Below are 19,086 nucleotides of genomic sequence, written 5' to 3'. Positions count from 1 at the left end.
AACACAGTTTCCCTATGGAAAATGTCTTATAAACCTCATAAAAATATGGACAAATGCAGACTAAATTCTCATACTGAGCTATGAGAGACTATGAGGTCTATGAGAATTTGGTCTGCATTTGTCCAGGTTTTTTGAGATTTTTCCATAGGGTTGTACTTGTACCTTTGTGAAACATTTTTTTTATCTTTACAGGTAATGCTAGCAGAACGTCGAGGAACAGACGAACTCTATGCCATCAAGATCCTAAAGAAGGATATTATCATACAAGATGACGACGTTGAGTGTACGATGGTAGAGAAGCGAGTACTCGCTCTTAGCAGTAAACCACCCTTCCTCGTGCAATTGCATTCTTGTTTCCAAACTATGGTAAGTAATACTTTATTTATGAGTGACTTTATAGCTGAACCGGCAAACGTATCTCAATTATTTTTAATTTTTTTCGTGCATGTATTGTTCGATTTGATGCAGACGTTTAAAAGTTCTGCACTTACGTTTTGCGATTCATTTTTTATATAAATAAAATTTTTGACCGACTTGAATATCTACGAGTATAATACTTAAAATCTTTTTTAAATGTAAGACAATGTATAATTATAAAGTTTGTTATTCTTTTATTTACAGGATCGCCTCTACTTCGTGATGGAATACGTCAATGGTGGTGATCTGATGTTCCAGATTCAACAATGTGGCAAGTTCAAAGAACCAGTCGCTGTGTTAGTAGCTATATGTAAATATTTGGACTTTTAACACGGACAAAATATTATTGTAATTTTTCTTAATTCTAGTTTCTACGCCGCTGAAATCGCAATCGGCTTGTTCTTCCTTCACTCCCGTGGTATCATATATCGTGATTTGAAACTTGACAACGTCCTCTTGGATCAAGACGGCCATATTAAGATCGCTGATTTTGGCATGTGCAAAGAGGGTATTACTGGTGACAAAACTACCAAGACCTTCTGCGGAACACCTGACTATATAGCTCCGGAGATCATTTTATACCAGCCATATGGAAAGTCTGTGGATTGGTGGGCGTATGGTGTGCTTTTATATGAAATGCTGGTCGGTCAACCGCCATTTGATGGAGAAGATGAGGAAGAACTCTTCGCTGCTATAACGGATAACAGCGTTTCTTACCCCAAAACGCTTAGCAAGGTAAGGAATATTTGATATTACATTTTAGTTACTTATTCAATCTAATATTGGGATGCTAATGCAATTAACGTTATCTTCTTAATTTAAACGTTACCATTTTAGCTCTCGCATATAATTAAGGTTAAATAATAATTTATTATTCGGTTTGATAAATGAATAATACTTGTATAATAACAATATACGTTCAGATGTGACTACATCGTAGGGAATGTTTGTTTTAATAAACTATAAAACTTATATTATAATTATTATTATTATGGTTGGCTAACCTTCACGACTTATGTCGGTCTAAATAAATACCCCGTCTCGTAACCCACGAGAAAAAAGGCATTTATATCCCTCCTATTCTATACGCGCACGTTGCGCGCCATTTCTTCTCCTTCCTCTACCTCTTCCTCGTCTTTGTAAATTGTTTGTGTTAGTTTCATGAGTTGTGTTGAGAGAGTGTGGTGTGTCTGCTAACTGCTGTGTGTCTGGTGATTGCTGCATGTCTCTATCTACTGATAGTTGTGTATTTTGTGAAAGTGGGTCTTGTATATTGTGTACGAAAACAGTGTCTCCAAGTACTTTACTGAGTATGATTGTTGTATGTATGGCTGCTTGTTTCTGAAGAATGCTAACGTCAATGTTGGAATCTAGCTGTTCTAAGTACTTTTTTATGCTTTTAGCTACTACTCCTGTTGCTCCTATTACTATTGGAATGACAACCGTTTGTGTGTTCCACAAACGGCTGATTTCAGTTTTGAGTAGGTGGTATTTGCTTAATTTTTCAATTTCTTTAGCTCCGATGTTATAATCTGACGGTACAGTTACATCTATTAGGTAAGTTTTGTTGTTATCTTTGTTTGTATAAATTAAATCCGGTCTATTGTGCGTTATGGTGACATCAGTTTGAACAGGGATTTCCCACATAATTTTGGCTGAGTTATTTTCTTTTACTTGTGGTTGAGTCAGTGTTTCCTTCCACCATAAGTGAGAAACTTCCATTTTATGGTGTCGAGCCAAGCACCAGTAGATGTACTGGACAAGGTTATTATGTCGTTTAACATAATAGGTCCCTGCCAGTTTTTCACAACCAGATATTATGTGCTGAGTGGTCTCATCTTTGCTTGCACACAGCCGACACTTGCCGTCTACTGGCTCCTTAAGTATGTCACGTTGGTGTTGTCGTGTCATAATTGCTTGGTCCTGTATTGCAGATATTGAGGATTCGATGCTTGGAGATATCTGCTGTTTCTTAATCCATTTAAATGATAGTTCCTTGTCTATGTTACCCTGATCTAAGACTTTTTTGGGAAATTGACCATGTAGCTGTTTATTTCTCCATATTTCGTTGTGCCTATTTACTGAGGATTTCCTAATTTCTTCATCTGTTAGTGCATTTCCTTGAGGTAGATGTAGTTCTCTTTCTATTTCTTGTGCTTCCTTTATTATTGAATATCTATCCCTACTTGTATCATGCTGTACTATTGCTTTGATTAGGTGATCGCTTTCTGCTTTTAGATATTGTTTGTATTTAACAATTTGTGTTTTATACATGTATTCCACATTTAGTAACCCTCTTCCTCCCTGATTTATTGGTAAGTACAGTCTTTCTACTTCTGCTTTCTGTTGTTGTGCTTTTTTAATCGCTAGTAGTTTTCTAGTCTTGACATCTATTTTCTTTAGGTCACTGTTTTTATAGTTAATTACACCGAAAGAGTAAAGTAAAACCGGAACAGCGTACGTGTTTATACCTTTGATGAGATTACGGGAATTCAAGTGTGTGTTAAGTAGCTTTTTGACTCTTTTTAAATATTCTTTACTTATCTGTTCTCTAATGACGCTATGTTCTATTTTTCCAGATTCATGTACTCCTAAATATTTATATCTATCATCTATTGCAAGTTGTTTGAAAGTTTCGCCACTCAGAAGTATGTGCCCACCACCTAATGCTATGTTTCTGTGTCCTGAATTTAAATGTAATACGTTGCATTTCTCCAAACCAAATTTCATACCTATGTCGCTTGTAAATATCTCCACACTGTCAAGTAATACTTTTAAATTGGTTCTATTGTTTGCATATATTTTGAGATCGTCCATATATAAGAGATGATTAATCCAGATGCTATCTTTGAGTTTGTAGCCTTTCATTTCATACTTATTGAGTACGAATGAAAGAGGGTTTAATGCTAAGCAGAACAATAACGGAGAAAGGGAGTCGCCCTGGAAAATGCCGCGTCTGATATAAATCGGTTCGGTAGTTATTGACTCGTGCGAGCCACGGGCTGTCATGATTACTCGCCAGGATGGCATGGCTAAAATAAGAAATCTCTTAATCACAGGAGGACATCTATAGACATCAAGCAGCTTGAGAAGCCATTCGTGTGAAACACTATCAAAAGCCTTTCGATAGTCTATCCACGCCATACTAAGATTCTTTTGGGATTGGTGTGCATCCTCTAATATAGCTTTATTGACCATTAGGTGATCTTTACAACCCCTGACTCCACGGCGGCATCCCCTTTGTTCTTCTGAAATGATGTTATTCTTGTGGCAATGGTTATATAGAACGTTGGCTAATACAGAAGTAAGAAGTTTGTACATACTTGGTAAGCACGCTATAGGTCTCCAGTTTTTCGGGTCCTCGGTGTTTTCATTCTTAGGTACCAGTATAACTTTACCTGTCGTGAACCACTCTTCTACTGGCTCTGTTCCTGAGACTATGTTTGTAAATAATGAGGCCAAGTATTTGTGTACGTTGGTCAGATATTTTATGTAATAATTTTGAATTTGATCTAGGCCCGGTGATTTCCAATTGTGCATTCTACGTAAGGCAAATTTTACTTGGTCTTCTGTAATCTCTACTGAATCTACTGTATTTACTTCGTTTGACATTGTTTCTATTTCTTTAATCCAATTAGCTTTCGCGTTGTATGGTTGAGGGTTTGATAAGATTGATTTCCAGAATTCTTCTACATTTTCTTTACTCGGTATTTTTATATCTTTTGCGGTATTACTTCCCAGGCTTCTGTATAGTTTATGTTCATTTTTGGCAAATAATTTATTCTGTTCTTTTTTTGTATTCATTTCTTCGTATCTTTTTATTCTGCCTGCTAGTGCTTTGATTCTTTGTTTGATGATTTCAGCTGTATTCTTATGATCATTTTCACTTCGTATATTGTGTTTTGTGTATAATTTGTCCCTAATTTTCCTCATTCTATTTGTATTGATTCCTCTTTCTATCTCTATTAGTTGTCCTAGCTCTTTTCTTAGTTTTTCTATTCTGATTTGTATTCGTTTTTTCCAAGGTGGATCACGCTTTGGTTTTATGGCTATTGTAGGTGCATACGGATTTTGATTATTGTTTACTATTAATGTTTTAGCAGTTGCGTACAATATGTTGTTTATTTCACGTAGACTATTGTTAGTTACTAGTAGATTAGGTAAGTATTTATTGAGTGTGTTTAGATTTTCGATGAAACTTTTGTTTATTTTAGCTTTAGGTAGGAATAACCGTTCTTCAATGGGAATGTCTTTAATTTCAGCTAAAGTTTGTAAGAATTGTAAAACTATTGGTTCCTGATTCTCATCTACTACTATATTTCGTGTCAACTGGTCTATTTCTTCAGCTCTTTCTGTGGATGTAGGTTGTGTGTTATTAGATGGTGGGTCATGTTGTGTTTGTATTTGAGTTATACCCGATTCCTCACTTTGAATGTGAGTATGTTCAATGTGGCTTGGTGTTGAAAAATGATCTATGTTTTCTGTAGTACTTATTCCTTCAGCTCTTTTTTGTATGCGGTTGAGACGTTCTTGAGAAATAACATTTTGTTTGATAACTCTACGAGCTTGGTTGGCTAAAGTGTTTCCGTAAAATTTTAGGATTTTTGGATTTTCAGGGTTTCTTGCTGCAAAAAGTTCTTCTAATCTATTTATATACCCAACTCCTCCTGATCTAGCCTTGAAGTAACAGAACATGAGTTCTTCAAGCTCTTCTGTTGACCACTTGCGTCTTCTGTCATCACTTACTGCTTTATTTGTGGTCGATGCAGATGAGCCGACAGAGTTTGTAGGCGAAGCCCTACTCTGCAAAACATCATCCGTCCCCTCCCCGCCCCGTTGGTCGGCTGTAGTATCTTCGGGTCCCCCGGCTCTCGCCCGCCTGCTCAGCAAAGAGCCGCTGACGGTTTGCATGCTGTCACGTCCAGCGTCAGCTCCAAACGTGCCCCGGCGCTCACCCCCGGGAAGCGGCTCTATACGTTCATCATTAATAAAACTCTCCATTTTACTGGGTTTACCTGAACCTTGTTGGCCGTATAAGTTTTCATTGTATACGTTGCCCGCCCCCCACGAGGTCTGATGGTCGACTCGGGCGTAAGGTAGGATTTTGGGGGGCAATTATTATTATTATTATTATTATTATTATTATTATTATTACTTAAAATTTGAAAAGTTCAAATTAAGAATTGGTGACAGTAACAGGGTAAAGCATAAAAGATTTGCTGTGAATGTATAATTTTTACATAACAAATTATGAAATCTTCTGACAAATTTTTCAAAATCAAGTAAAAAGACCATAAAACAAATTCACGTACCATGTAATTAAAATTTCCAGGAAGCTAAAGACGCTTGCAAGTCTTTCCTCACAAAGAATCCTCAGAAGCGTTTGGGTTGCGGAATGCGAGGGGAGGAAGATGTCCGCACTCACCCTTTCTTCCGTCGTATCGACTGGGCGAGGGTCGAAGCTAGGGATGTCCAACCGCCCTTCAAACCTAAGATCGTGAGTATAATACGTGCGTTTTGCGCTGGCGGTTGCGGGTTCGATCCCCGCACATGACAAACATTTGTATTGTCCATGCAGATATTTGCCGTAGTCTGGGTGTTTTTGCAGTCCTTGTGGGTCTCCCCACCGTGCCTTGGAAAGCACGTTAAGCCGTCGGTCCTGGTTGTTATCATGTACACCTGGTAGCGATCGATACTCATAGTAGGGAATATATCCGCCAACCCGCATTGGAGCAGAGTGATGGATTAAGCTCTGATCCTTCTGCTTCATGGGAAAAGATGCTTATGCCCAGCAGTGGGATATTACAGGCTGAAACATACGTACTTTTTACTTCCAGTTTGTCCTGCGTCGATGCTACGATTTTAATTTTTCCAATATAAATAAATATCATTTAAGCTTTAACCTAAGGAACAGACGAGTGTGTTTGTTTCTTAAAGAAACTAAGCTATGCAAATAACTAAATTATTTATTATGACATTCCGTCTATAATTAAACGTATAAAAACATAGTATACAATAAGCCAATTTTTTCTATTTTACTCAAAATCAAAATCAAAAACAGCTTTATTCAAATAGGCTCCAAGAGCACTTTCGGATCGTCATTTTACAAATTAAAACTTTAAAAATCAATTATTATATTTATAGAAGTAAAACTAACACCGATTCGCAATGTAGATTCTGCAGAGAAGAATCGGCAAGAAATTCCGCAGTTACTCTTTTGAAAAATAATATATAAACTGTGTTTAAATACAAAATTAGTAACATGTTGCATAAAATACAGCGTCACTAAGTCCACACATGTTTATCAACAGTGTAATCCTGCACCGAGTAATAAGCTTTATCTATTAATTTTTTTTTTTTAATAAAAACTTTAAATTTATGTAGACTACTGTTCCATTTACCAAATTATTCGTTCAGTATATGACGCTATGTTATCCTCAGTAGGTGCTATTTAAAAAATTGTTCTAAGTTATACAAAGAACTGTTGAAAGGGGACTTCGCATGTAGATTTCAATTTAAACTTTACCAACTTGCGTTCATATATTAAACGTATTACATCCGATGCTATCACGTGCGAAGTTTATCGAGACAGTTTCATCCCCATATCATATCATTACTGATTAACTCGTAATATATCTAAAGTACGAGCTTACGTTACGATTACGATCTTAGTAGCAATTAGTGAAGCGATTGTCCGTCTTATAAGATCGATTAGTAATATTTGTAACATCCTATCAGTAAATTTGTCTAAGGTAAATTATAAGCTTTGATAAAAAGCTGAATAAGTGTAATGATGGTGACAAATAAATAAAATTTCGGAAAGTGTTACCTCTTGGAAACCATCATACGTCAGATAACCGTCTATTTACTTATTTCTTTCTGATTTACGAGTATTTGATTCTTCTCAATCTTCCGAAATGGTTACCAAGACGCATGGGAGTACCCAGAATTGTGTATGGGTGGAGCAAAAACAAATAAATGTAAAAACTCAATAAGTACTAGAAATTAAAAATGCTTTTTATTTATTGCAGCGTTTATTTACGGCAGCGTTTTTTACTTTCACTACACCCATATACACAATTTTAATAGTACCTTGCGAAGGTTTTGGCTAAATCTAACTAAATTTTTTTTCATAAAATTTAAAATATTTATTAGCTTCTAGTCAGGGTGAGGCAAATATTGAGGATAACCTTGAGGATAACCAACTTGTGACAGCTCTTTAAATATTATTTAATTATCTGTTCACCCATTGAAATTCAGCAAAAAATTGTATCTACAATTTTTCAGAAATCCAATTTCTTATTTTCTTTCTTGCTCATTTTGTTTTATATTTTTTACAAATTATCTATTCTTAAAATTTACAGAAACATCGCAAGGACGTATCCAATTTCGATAAGCAATTCACTCAAGAGAAGACCGAACTGACACCAACAGACAAACTGTTTATGATGAATCTCGACCAAACCGAGTTTATGGGCTTCTCCTTCCTCAACCCGGAGTACGTCCAGCACGTGTGAACTTGCAGGTAATATACCTTTATATGTATACCCTAAATATTAAATACCTGTTATTGTGTTTCTCGAAGTATTCTGATGTTTCATCTATGTTTGGCCCGTCTATTATCTTGAACTACAAGAGTCAAAGATCAAAATTATTTTAAATATCTTTTAGTATAATTCAAAAGTTTTTTTTTTATATACAACTAGATAGGCAAACTAGCGTACAGCAAACTTGATGGTTAACGGTTACCCTAGCCTATAGACACCTGCAACACCAGAAACATCACAAGCGCGTTGCCGACCCTACCTTGACTCTCACCAGGAGCTCTTCACCTCACTCACCACAGGAATACCAACACTATTCGAGAGCAGCATTATTTAGCTGTGATCTTCTGTAAGTTTTAGGTGCTTCCCTAGCTGCTCCAGATTTTAAGCAGAGTATATACCGCTGCACCCTACCTCAAAGAAATGAGGTCTGAATCTATATTAGTAAGCGTTTAGTTACACATATAGATTGTCTTGGTATATAGATCAAGTCTCCAAAGTTATTATGTTAATATTTTTTTGTAATTCTAGGATTATCAATCTGCATCATTGAAGCTAACTGAAGCGCTGTCGTGACGGTGGCCTCTGAAACTCATCTATCGACTTTCTCTGTCACTCTCAGACATACGTCATAACGCTGTCTCGCTCATCGTAAAATCACTTCGTTTCAGGTTCGAACTCTGACTTTAATCATTAGGAGTGAAGCGGTTCATTTATTCCAATTGAGGAATTTGAGAGTATTATTTGCTCATTTCCTTGTAGTTTTTAAATTTATTTACCTGAGTATTACTCAAGTATTGTTTTATCCATCCAATGCGACATGGCTTTATAGTTGTGTAGTTATTTTCTAACGCAATAAATATGAATGTTTATCTCAACGAATTATCCAAAGCAATATTATGGATGTAATGTCGCTAAGATAGTAACTAAACTTATATATTAATATCGCTCTCTATAATTTATAGTCTGTATAAGTGGTAACTCATTACTAATTCGTTTTGTTATCTGTATCGTAATACATAGATAAAAAATCAATAATCTTCCACATTTGATGATATCTTCCAGTAAACAATTTTTGTCTTACACTGTATTGGGTTTGTTAATTGATCGTAATATAAAATAGTTTTTTGTAGACATTTTTTTTTATCATAATCTTGGGGCCACTTAATAACATAGTGAATTTAGATTTTTTCACACAACTAATAACATAATAACGAAATGTTGAAAACAAATTTCGACCGTAAATACGTGTGTACTGATTCTATTTTGGCGCGTACATTTTGAATCATGTAATTATTTGTGTGATTGGGGTTACGGTATAATTTCATTCACATATCAATGATTGTAATTAGAATAATGTATGTCGTGTCGTGTGGATGGCGCCAAAATATAAATGTTTCAAGCTGTTTTGAGCTTTATAACTTTAGCAATATGGGTCGTTTTATCTTGCTGAATCTATGACTTAAATCTCAAGTTCAATTTGGTATACGCCATGTTTATTTTCTTGAGAAACTCGAGTATAATTGAATCTCTATTAAAAGTTATTTAGTTATTTTAATAGTTAGCGATAATGACTTTTATTATGTGACATATTTTTTACATAAACAAATATACATTTTAACATTTGTTGCGAACGCGACTGTATCATTGCTGTCATTAAGTTTTCATTGTCTATGTTCTTATTTAAGTTTGTTTATAGTTTATGCATTTAAATTAATTATCTGTAAAATGTTACATTTTGTTAAACTTTAATGTTGTGTGTCTGCGTGTGTGTGAATTGATGTGTGTGTGTCTTTGTAAATTGAGGTTTTATTACACGATAAATAATTTTAATACGATTCTGTATTATTTTGTTAATATATTATATTATTATTAATACGTTATTATTGAGTATATTAATTTCCATTGTTTTAATCAATCGTCTAATCACACCGCAAGCGGCCGGTGGCTGTTAAATAACGTGTATTAAAATATAGCCTTATTAACTTAAATAAACTAAAATTACATATTAATAAATAAATAAAAAATCGTGTAATCTTGCTAGATTTAAATGAAAATGTGAATTTAAATTGTATTAAAATGAAGCAGTCGATTCTAAATTGAAAGTAATAAAATGACATTTTAGATGTTTTTATTTGTAATGTGTAAGAATTCTTCCCATTGGTGTTATTGAAAAAACTGCCTTAATTCAAAGGTAATATGGTCTATTCTTTAGTTTTTTCAATAATTCTATGCCGATAACGGCACTTACAATTGTAATATATTAATTATTTCTTTCTTAGGCTTAGTATAGGTGTAAAGTGTCGGCCCATTTTCATACTAATAGTGTCCAAGTTTTGTTGTTGTTTTTTTTTTAATAGTATGTAAATCAATATTTTTATATTAATGTACTTTTTGTTCAACTAAATTGAATCTGGTATTATAAGTTATTTAGTTCCGTAATATAAAAAAACCTTATGATTTTTATTTTTAAAAGCATATCAAATATTTATAACTACTTTTTTTAAATATCTGGTCAAAAAATCAAGTGTATATAACTTTTTGTTTAATAAACATAATGTTACCAAACTTCTATAATATTCGTACTTTTTTTAATGTGTTTTAATACTGAAAATGCGTCGGCACAGTATTATTATCAGCTGGAGAGGGATTCAAATAGAGCGCATGCGCTAACCCATACCCGTGCGACCGTGTTACAAACACACATGCACTAATATTATAAAAACTACACATAATTTTATTTTTTAATTAAATGTATAATGTCCTAAAAACCTTCCACCAATATAAGTATATTTTAATAGAGTAAGAAAAAGAACAAAAAAATGTAATATGTAAGACTAAAATCCATATTAAATTTAATATGTTTTTTTTGCTATTATTTTAAAACGTAAATATACATATTAATGCTTGTGTGTTTAAAATACAGCACTGTCCCTAACAACCCTTTAAAGCTAAAAACACTTTTAATACATTATATATTAAAATGTGACATCATTAATAATATATTATGGAAAAATATTTATTATGACTTAAGTAAAAAGTTCTGCTAATATGAACTGGCCAGTTACTGGCCAGTTCATATTAGCAGAACTTGCCAGTAACTACAATGTAATGACAGGTTAATACAAAATGCCGTAAAAGTGACTGGTCACTACAAAATAACGTCAAAATGACAAGTCAGTAGAAAATGACGTTTTTATTTTTATTTTTAAATAAGTATTAATACTTAAAATATATTTTATGTCGAATGTACGATTATTTATTTTCTTATTTATCTTCTTATTATTAAAAGTGTTTTTACACCCCCACCCAGCTAGCTTCTATGATCAAAGTTATATCACATTTTTAATATTATTGCGACACTACAGTTTAATTAGAATAAAACTATCATAGTGGTTAAATATTTAAGAATGAAAACAAAAGCTATAATATGCAATATTGCGACCAATAAAAGAGCTTAAGAGATAATAAGTTACATAAACCCAATCATATAAAAATATTAATATAAATATAGTTAACATCAAAATATAGTAAATAAGCTTATTACAGGATATAAGTATGGAATAAACGCGTTAAACTGAATATTATAGCTTGTGTATTCACAGCTTTTGAGCGTTTTTATTGAACGACATGGTAACGATATGTGGTTGCCGGCATAAAGTCTTATATATTATGGAGTTACTTGAATTAATTATGCATTAAAATTACTTATAGTGCGTAGTAAATAATGCGCTTTTGAAATGTTAGCTGTCCTCACCGACATGTTAACTATTACATGACTGTACTTCTTATACTATAAAATCATTACGATAAATATTATAACATATGACATATTTACACTGTCAAAAACGGGAATATGCTAAGTAATACCCACGGAAGTAGAATATGTATTTGTTATACACTCAGAAAAATCGGTAACCATATTAAGAAACTATCACTACTCTATATGTGATCATATTCATTATAAATCTTTATATAGGTACGTAACTCAAAGAGACTCCGGTATGTCAGTGACTACATCGTTACCAATATCCGTCAATAGAAACGCACCTGCTCAGAATTATGAGTGAATATTTATCTTTCTATCTCATCGTATTTGAGATTTGGCAATGAAGCCACTGTATTCTGAACACCAATTCTTGTAGCTAGTTGATTAGTTCAATGTTTAGATGATTAAATTTTTTCATCTGGTATAATGTAGGGTTGCTAGCTTACGCCTTTCGACATCAACTTCACTGACTTGGTCGGTTATTAGATGATAGTTAAGAGTTTATGAAACTTGTAGCCATAATAACGGTCGTGTAACCAATATATGCTAAGATCTCACTTGTATATAACGTTACCATTGCTCTGTGTATTAAGTTTTGTTTTTTGCGCTTTGACCGCTTATATATATTTTACAAATAATGCTTCGAATTGAATCCGAAGTATATGAAAGACAGATTTATCGCGATTTCATTGTGTAGTTTTGGAATAACATTGCCACAGTAAAAATTAAACTTTATTTGACATTTACGGTAAATGTTGACCAGTTTGATCCATGTTTCCTGTATTTACTAAGTTTCGAATATCGATATTAATTTGCGTAGTTTTAGTATTGGGTTAATGCGATATATAAATAAAATTAGACTTAATTCTCTGACATACCGACAAAAACCGTAGATTTAATCTGTTCGATTGTCGCATTATAGGCCTAATTTCCAAGATTTAGTAAAACCGTAGTAAATACAGGTCTTAGTATACTCTGTTTTAAACGTATGTTAGTGGTGTCGTTTTCGCAGTTACGCACGTCGCCTGTGCCAAAATATATCATGTATAAAACTTACCTAATATATGTAGGAATGTAATTTTTTAATTTACATTTTACGTACAAGGGCATTTTACTGGTGATTTGAAAATGTTTGGGCTGCCTAAAGCGTCACCTTTTCCACCTTGTTCTTTTCATGGCTTTATAAATTTTGATTAACATCTTGATTATTCTTATATTTCAAATATAAAATTTTTTGATAAGTGGAATTGGCAAGCCTTCTGATTACCAGTAAAATAGTTTACCTTTATGTAACACATAAAATTTATATAAATTATTGCACCTTTTTACAATTTTTCGATTCCATTTACTTATTAGCTTGTTTTCATGTGAATGCGAATCCAAGTCTAATTCATACCATTTTTGTATACCTGGTAGCATTTTCGATTAATATATAAATTATGCCAAAATACAGGTTTCTAACTTACCTAAAATTTAATAATAAAGTTACAATTTTAATTAAATATTAAAAATGAAAACAAAAAGAACTGATACTTGGATTTGCAAAATAATATCGCGTTTCCCCAAATATTTTACTATTTAAATAAAAATATTAACATTGTGAAATATATGACTTTTAAATTAACATTAATTAATTATCCTTGCTTCCTTCTTTTGCAAATAATACACATTATTTTTTTTACAAAATTTTTAAAGTTTCACATTTTCTTAATTTTTTTTTTTTTGACAGTGAATAGTTCCACGTGGATTAATCTACATACATGTAATAGAAATTATAATGTTATCATAAAAAATACAAAGTATTGTAACAATTTTAAATACAAATATCAAATAATCATATAAATATGATAGTGCAATCCTATTTTTATTGTATAATATACTAATTAATTAAAATGTTACTTGAAAAATCCAACTTATTTACATGTGTGAACCCAGAACTATATATTTCGTTTTTAGTTTATCGCAAGATTATGTACGTATAAGTACTGCTGCAAATCTAATATTTCAATAATGCACTAATGGTGTAAAACAATAACCTGATCTAAAAGATTAATCTGAAAAAAGAGTAGAAAATTCAATAATTTTTCATGTGATATTCCTAAATTATTGCTGTAATTAGGACAATCTAACTTGACACTTGAATTATGTTTCTTAAGCTAGAGATTGATTTCCATTACAATATTGTTTCTAAGATACAGTTAATAATTTAGAACTAAAAAGGAATATTTGTAACAAGATTAGTAAAGGCAAATTATAGACTTAATTTTCAATTGTTCATTTTTAATGAGCATCACAAGGTTGAAGACCTTGGTGATATTAAAGTAAAAATGTTCTAATCAGGTTCATATTTTGTGGCAGTATGTGCATCTAGCATTTTTTTTCTTCAAAAAGTATGAAATAAAAAACAATACATATATTCTTGTTTTGATATATTTATCAATAAAGCTTGTTGAACTGAATGTACCTACTCACAATATTATAACTATCTCTGTGATATGATCATCCTTCACTTTCCGAGTAAAAGAGTTTCGCGCCAATTTCAACGTCACTGTCATTATTGAAACAGATAAGATATTAATAAACAGATCGTAGCTAGTTGTTCGCAACATGTGCCAAAGAGGTTTTATATATTTCATGACAATACATATGTAACAGTAAAGTTCTAATATTGAGCTAATTATCGCTCGCGAAACTTTTTTACTATATAATATAAAAGTTTAAATTTTAAAAGTGCACTTTTCTATTTGCGTTATAGTGTACCGTTGTCGCCTCTCACTAGTTTTTACTATAAATATTATCAAGTTTTGAATTTTAACTAATTTGTAAGGGATTATGTGCGGAAATTTCTAAATAATTCGAAAGCAATAAATTTTTCCGCACAAAATCTTTCGAGATTTTATTGCATATACCTACTATTATTAATATTAATAGTGTAGTTACAGAACTTCGATTCGTAGTTACATTTGCCATTTTCGAATGTAAAATTGTCATTTTCGATGAATTCGTGGTGTCGTACTATGTATGGAGTTGTCCAACTCTGATCCTTTGGATCTTGGAATGTGTGGTTTTCTCAAATGTGATCGTGGATTGTACTCAATAATATAAATTTCTAATCCATTAGATTCCAGTGTTTAATTTCTTTCTTTTAAAACCCTAACTTAAAACAGAATACAAATTATTTTTGTAATTTTTGGAGTTTACTTCTTAATAATCTATTTTCATATAACGAATTTCCTCATTACGTTTTTTTGTAATGCCATCTATCGGAATCCAAAAGGATTCCTAAAAATGACATTACGAAGTTTTCTAATAACGCCAATAGATGGCGATATTTGATTCGTTTATTTATCATTTGATATGGTATTAATCTTTTTCTAAGACTAGTAAGGCTTTTTTGTGCCTATTTGGACAGTTGATCCGAAGGAGTAAACTCCAGTCATGCGCCGGAGCTGAAACACACATTTTGTTTTTTAAATCCATACGGGATTTAATAGGCTGGTAATAAACAAAAAATATTTTCACTCCTCTTAATTGCAGTCACTAATTTTTAATATTTAATATTATAAAACTATATTAACTATTTAATAGACAAAGGTTTTAAAAGTATTAAAAAAAACTTATAATCTAATCTCTTTGTCTCCTCTCATCACTTGACTCAACATTTGATTGCAGAGAGCTGCGTACGGGTTTAACTCTACAACCTGAAAAACCAATTTATTGTGTGATTATTAGAGTGATACTAGCTGACTCGGCAAACGTTGTCTTGCCGCTAAACGCTATTTAAAAATAGGGGTTGGTGGTAGAAGGGTGAAAATTTAGGATTGTATGTATTTTTCTACACCAAATCATAATAAAATAAAAAATAAATAATTTATCTAAAAATTAAAAAAAACTAGGGGTGGACAACCCTTAACATTTAGGGGGGTGAAAAATAGATGTTGTTCGATTCTCAGACCTACCCAATATGCACACAAAATTTTATGAGCATCGGTTATTATCGGTTTATGAGGTCGGGTTTCGGAGGAGTTTAACTACAAACACCGCGACACGAGAATTTTATATATTAGATAAAACTTATAAATTAACTAGATGTGTCTCGCGGATTTAAATTTGAGGAGAAAAATTATTTATAACCTTCCTCGGCTATCTAACACGAAAATATTTTTTCAATTCGAACCAGTATTTCCTGAGATTTGGCGCAATCAAACAAACAAACAAATTCTTCAGTTTTATAATATTAGTATAAATAATTAACTAATTGGTCCCAATTTTCTTCTTTTCAGGTTTCTGAACATTAGAACTTAATTTCATAATTGTACCTAGTTAAAGTGAACGATGTGTTATTCCAATTTATGACGAAATTTAAAAGAAATGTATTTTAACAAATGGCTAACCATAATACCGATAACTCAGCAACGCAAAACATTCATTATGATGCGAATGACCAATCATTGGTCGAATATATCACAAAATGTAATCAATATCGTTTTCACTAAAACGTGTTTCAGCAAATGGCTGCCAAGCAGTAATGTACAATCTTTAAGAAGTTCTATGATCAACCATTAATCGAAGTAATCACACAATTGCGATTAATATAATTACCTGCTTCTTAGCAAATCCACTACCAAGTTTAGCAGCTTCAGCAAAAGCAGCGCGAGCGTTGTCGTCGTCACCGCGCTTGCGCAGAAGTACTCCTCGTTGACACAGCGCTAGAGCACGCGCGCGAGTCTTCTTACCATCAGTCAATTTTAACACGTAGTCCAAATCTTTCATTGCGTCTAAATTATATATAATATTCGTATTAAAACACACATTATAATTATAATTTATACTTAGTCTGTTATGTCTAGTTTTATTTAGGTAACTATAGCTATTAATAATTGTGTTTGCTCACAAACGAAAAAAACCTACTTCAGTTACATCAACAAGTAATACAACCTAAGTAGACGAAAAAAATTAACAAACGCACTAGTCGTCACTACGATTTTCGAGTGTTTCCCTCGATTTCTCTGGGGTTCGATCATCAGATCCTAGTTTCCTTATCATGGTACCACTCTTGGGATATCTCCTTTCCAACAAAAAAAGAATTATCAAAATCGGTTAATAAACAACGTAATTATCTCCAAACATATATATATATATATATATATATATATATATATATATATATATATATAATATACGGTGAATTGATAACCTCCTCCTTTTTTTAACTTGGTTAAAAAGCAGTCAATCTTTTTATTGGGTGTCAAGAATAGTTTAAAAAAGCAAAGAAATAATAGAATAAAGTAATAAACATCATCATTAATTTAAATTTTGAATTAATCTTTATTTATTGACGAAACCAAAGTAGGGGGTGATTCTTCAGCCGATATGGACTTTTAGTATAATGCATTTGTTTATAAATTTTATATATCAAGCCATAGATACCATCGTCTCTCTTCATAAGCCTGAAGAGCTGAGCTCTATCATTGTACCCCGGAGCACGCTCGGGTGCTACCTCAATGGCTCTATTGAGGTATTCCAACGCCTCATCTAACTGGTTCGCTTCCGCTAACTGTACCCCTTGTAGACATAACTCTTTAGACTTTTTGTCGGTGTCTGTAGTATCTACAACAAAATACAATTCATTGGTCAATGACTTTGTTTAAGCTAGAACAATCTTAACAAATTCTTTAACCTCTTTTTGTTTTATCTAATGTATGTTTTTGGTCTCGTTTTTATTATAATATATACGGATGTTAATTGCATGATGGGTTTATAGGTGAGGAAAGGACAAATAACTGCACGTCGTTATTTCGAATGATATTTACGGAAACAGGTAGTGATATAGATACAAATCTCAATTAATCAAGTTTTACACAGACGAAAATCCTACTAGGGGCCGTTGAGTGTGAGGTGTTTATTTATTTATTTTAATGGTAGTGACTTAAATAAATAATTAAATTATTCTCGCTATAAATATATTTATCATTGTCGCGGGAAATTTTATATAACGCATCTAAAATTAAAAAAAAAGCGCGAATGTGCGGCTCCCGGTCCGAAGCGAACGACTCAGAATGCCTCTTAAAACTAAGCGGTGCCCTCATCATCATAGCTCGGCGCCACGGGATTGCTTTCACATGCCACCGTGACGCCGCAACCGTTGACCCGCTTGTGCCTTCGTCTATAGAACGCCCACGGGCACTGTGAGCGCTCCATTACCCCGGTGGCGAGTGGGAACACGGCTAATGTTGTTATACATACTTATTAAAAAAAATATTACCAAAACTACACGTGAGTTTCCAACTAACCTGGTGGAGCTAGCGTAGATGTACCTAATACTTTTTTTAAAGTAGCGTAATAAAAACTACACCAGTAGTCAATTTTTTATCATAAAATTGTTTAGAATACAACCATTTATACATTTAAGCTGTGTATTTTAAAGAATTTTTAATGTTAATGTTTTTTAGCTAAAACTCAAGACTTCATTAGAATAATCTATTTTGAAACGCAATACTTTTAATGGCAACACATTTGATTCACCTTGATCTTCCTCAAAACTATCTCCATCGTCAGCAACATCACCAATAGTCGCCGTTGGATCAAATATACTCCTTAAAACTGCTCGATCCCGTTCACTTAAATTCTCCAAACCAGACATTTTATTATAAAATAAAACTAATACAAAGTTCACACGACCCTCACTATGGTGCGGTGTCACTATTATAAAGTACAAATGCTGGTTTTCAAGATTGGCGTTTATAAACAAGTATGGTAATGCAGCAACTTTGGTCAACTTATCTATACAAATAAATAAAATTGGACTGTCTGTTTGTAATTTTAAAATAAGCACTTTTTTCTAAATGCATATGGGTGTACACACGGTAGATATTACAAAATAACTTTTTTACAATTTTTGTCTGTCTGTTTGTTCCGGCTAATCTCTGAGACGGCTGGACCGATTTGGTCGGGACTTTCACTGGCAGATAGCTGATGTAATATAGAGTAACTTAGGCTACTTTTATTTTACTTTTTTTTTTATAACTGCGAACCGAATATTAACTATTTTGTTAAATTCCACGCGGACGAAGTCGCGGCCACAGCTAGTTGTATAAAATGTTGTAAGATATTTATCTTAGAAAGAGATAAACATCTAAATATGGATATTATTTATGGAATTACGATATTATTGAATTAATTCGTTTTTTTTTTTAATTATTAGTCGATTTTGTAACAAATTCGTTAATTACAAATAATAATAATAATAATAATAATATCTTTATTCATGAAATCTGTTTACAATATAAGTTACACTGAGTCTTCCCAATAAGTTATCGTAGATACTTGTTGTGGGAATGACTCGCAACTTCCCAA

General features: G+C 32.6%; 2 protein-coding genes across 2 annotated transcripts in view; one reads left to right on the top strand and one right to left on the bottom strand.

Moving 5' to 3' along the window:
• LOC123656284 (protein kinase C, brain isozyme) overlaps positions 1-8,554 on the top strand; it is a 302,175-nt gene extending 293,621 nt beyond the window's left edge. The window contains exons 8-13 of the mRNA XM_045591992.1: positions 193-366; positions 622-713; positions 786-1,152; positions 5,750-5,914; positions 7,782-7,942; positions 8,493-8,554. Of these exons, the coding sequence (XP_045447948.1) occupies positions 193-366; positions 622-713; positions 786-1,152; positions 5,750-5,914; positions 7,782-7,934 (951 nt within the window). The 3' untranslated portion in view covers positions 7,935-7,942; positions 8,493-8,554. The remainder of the gene's footprint in view (positions 1-192; positions 367-621; positions 714-785; positions 1,153-5,749; positions 5,915-7,781; positions 7,943-8,492) is intronic.
• Positions 8,555-14,142: 5,588 nt separating this feature from the next.
• LOC123656772 (tetratricopeptide repeat protein 36) lies at positions 14,143-18,447 on the bottom strand. The gene is made up of 4 exons (XM_045592431.1): positions 18,256-18,447; positions 17,161-17,340; positions 16,333-16,508; positions 14,143-15,431 (listed from the first exon to the last, which is right to left on the bottom strand). Exons 1-4 carry the CDS (start codon positions 18,371-18,373, stop codon positions 15,348-15,350), a joined length of 558 nt encoding a protein of 185 aa, XP_045448387.1. The 5' UTR covers positions 18,374-18,447; the 3' UTR covers positions 14,143-15,347.
• Positions 18,448-19,086: the final 639 nt, after the last annotated feature.

This window comes from Melitaea cinxia, chromosome 9 (genome assembly GCF_905220565.1).
Source record: "Melitaea cinxia chromosome 9, ilMelCinx1.1, whole genome shotgun sequence".
In the NCBI taxonomy this organism is placed as follows: Eukaryota; Metazoa; Arthropoda; class Insecta; order Lepidoptera; family Nymphalidae; genus Melitaea; species Melitaea cinxia.
The sequence above is the reverse complement of the archived record's forward strand: the minus strand, read 5'-3'. Positions and strand labels throughout refer to the sequence as shown.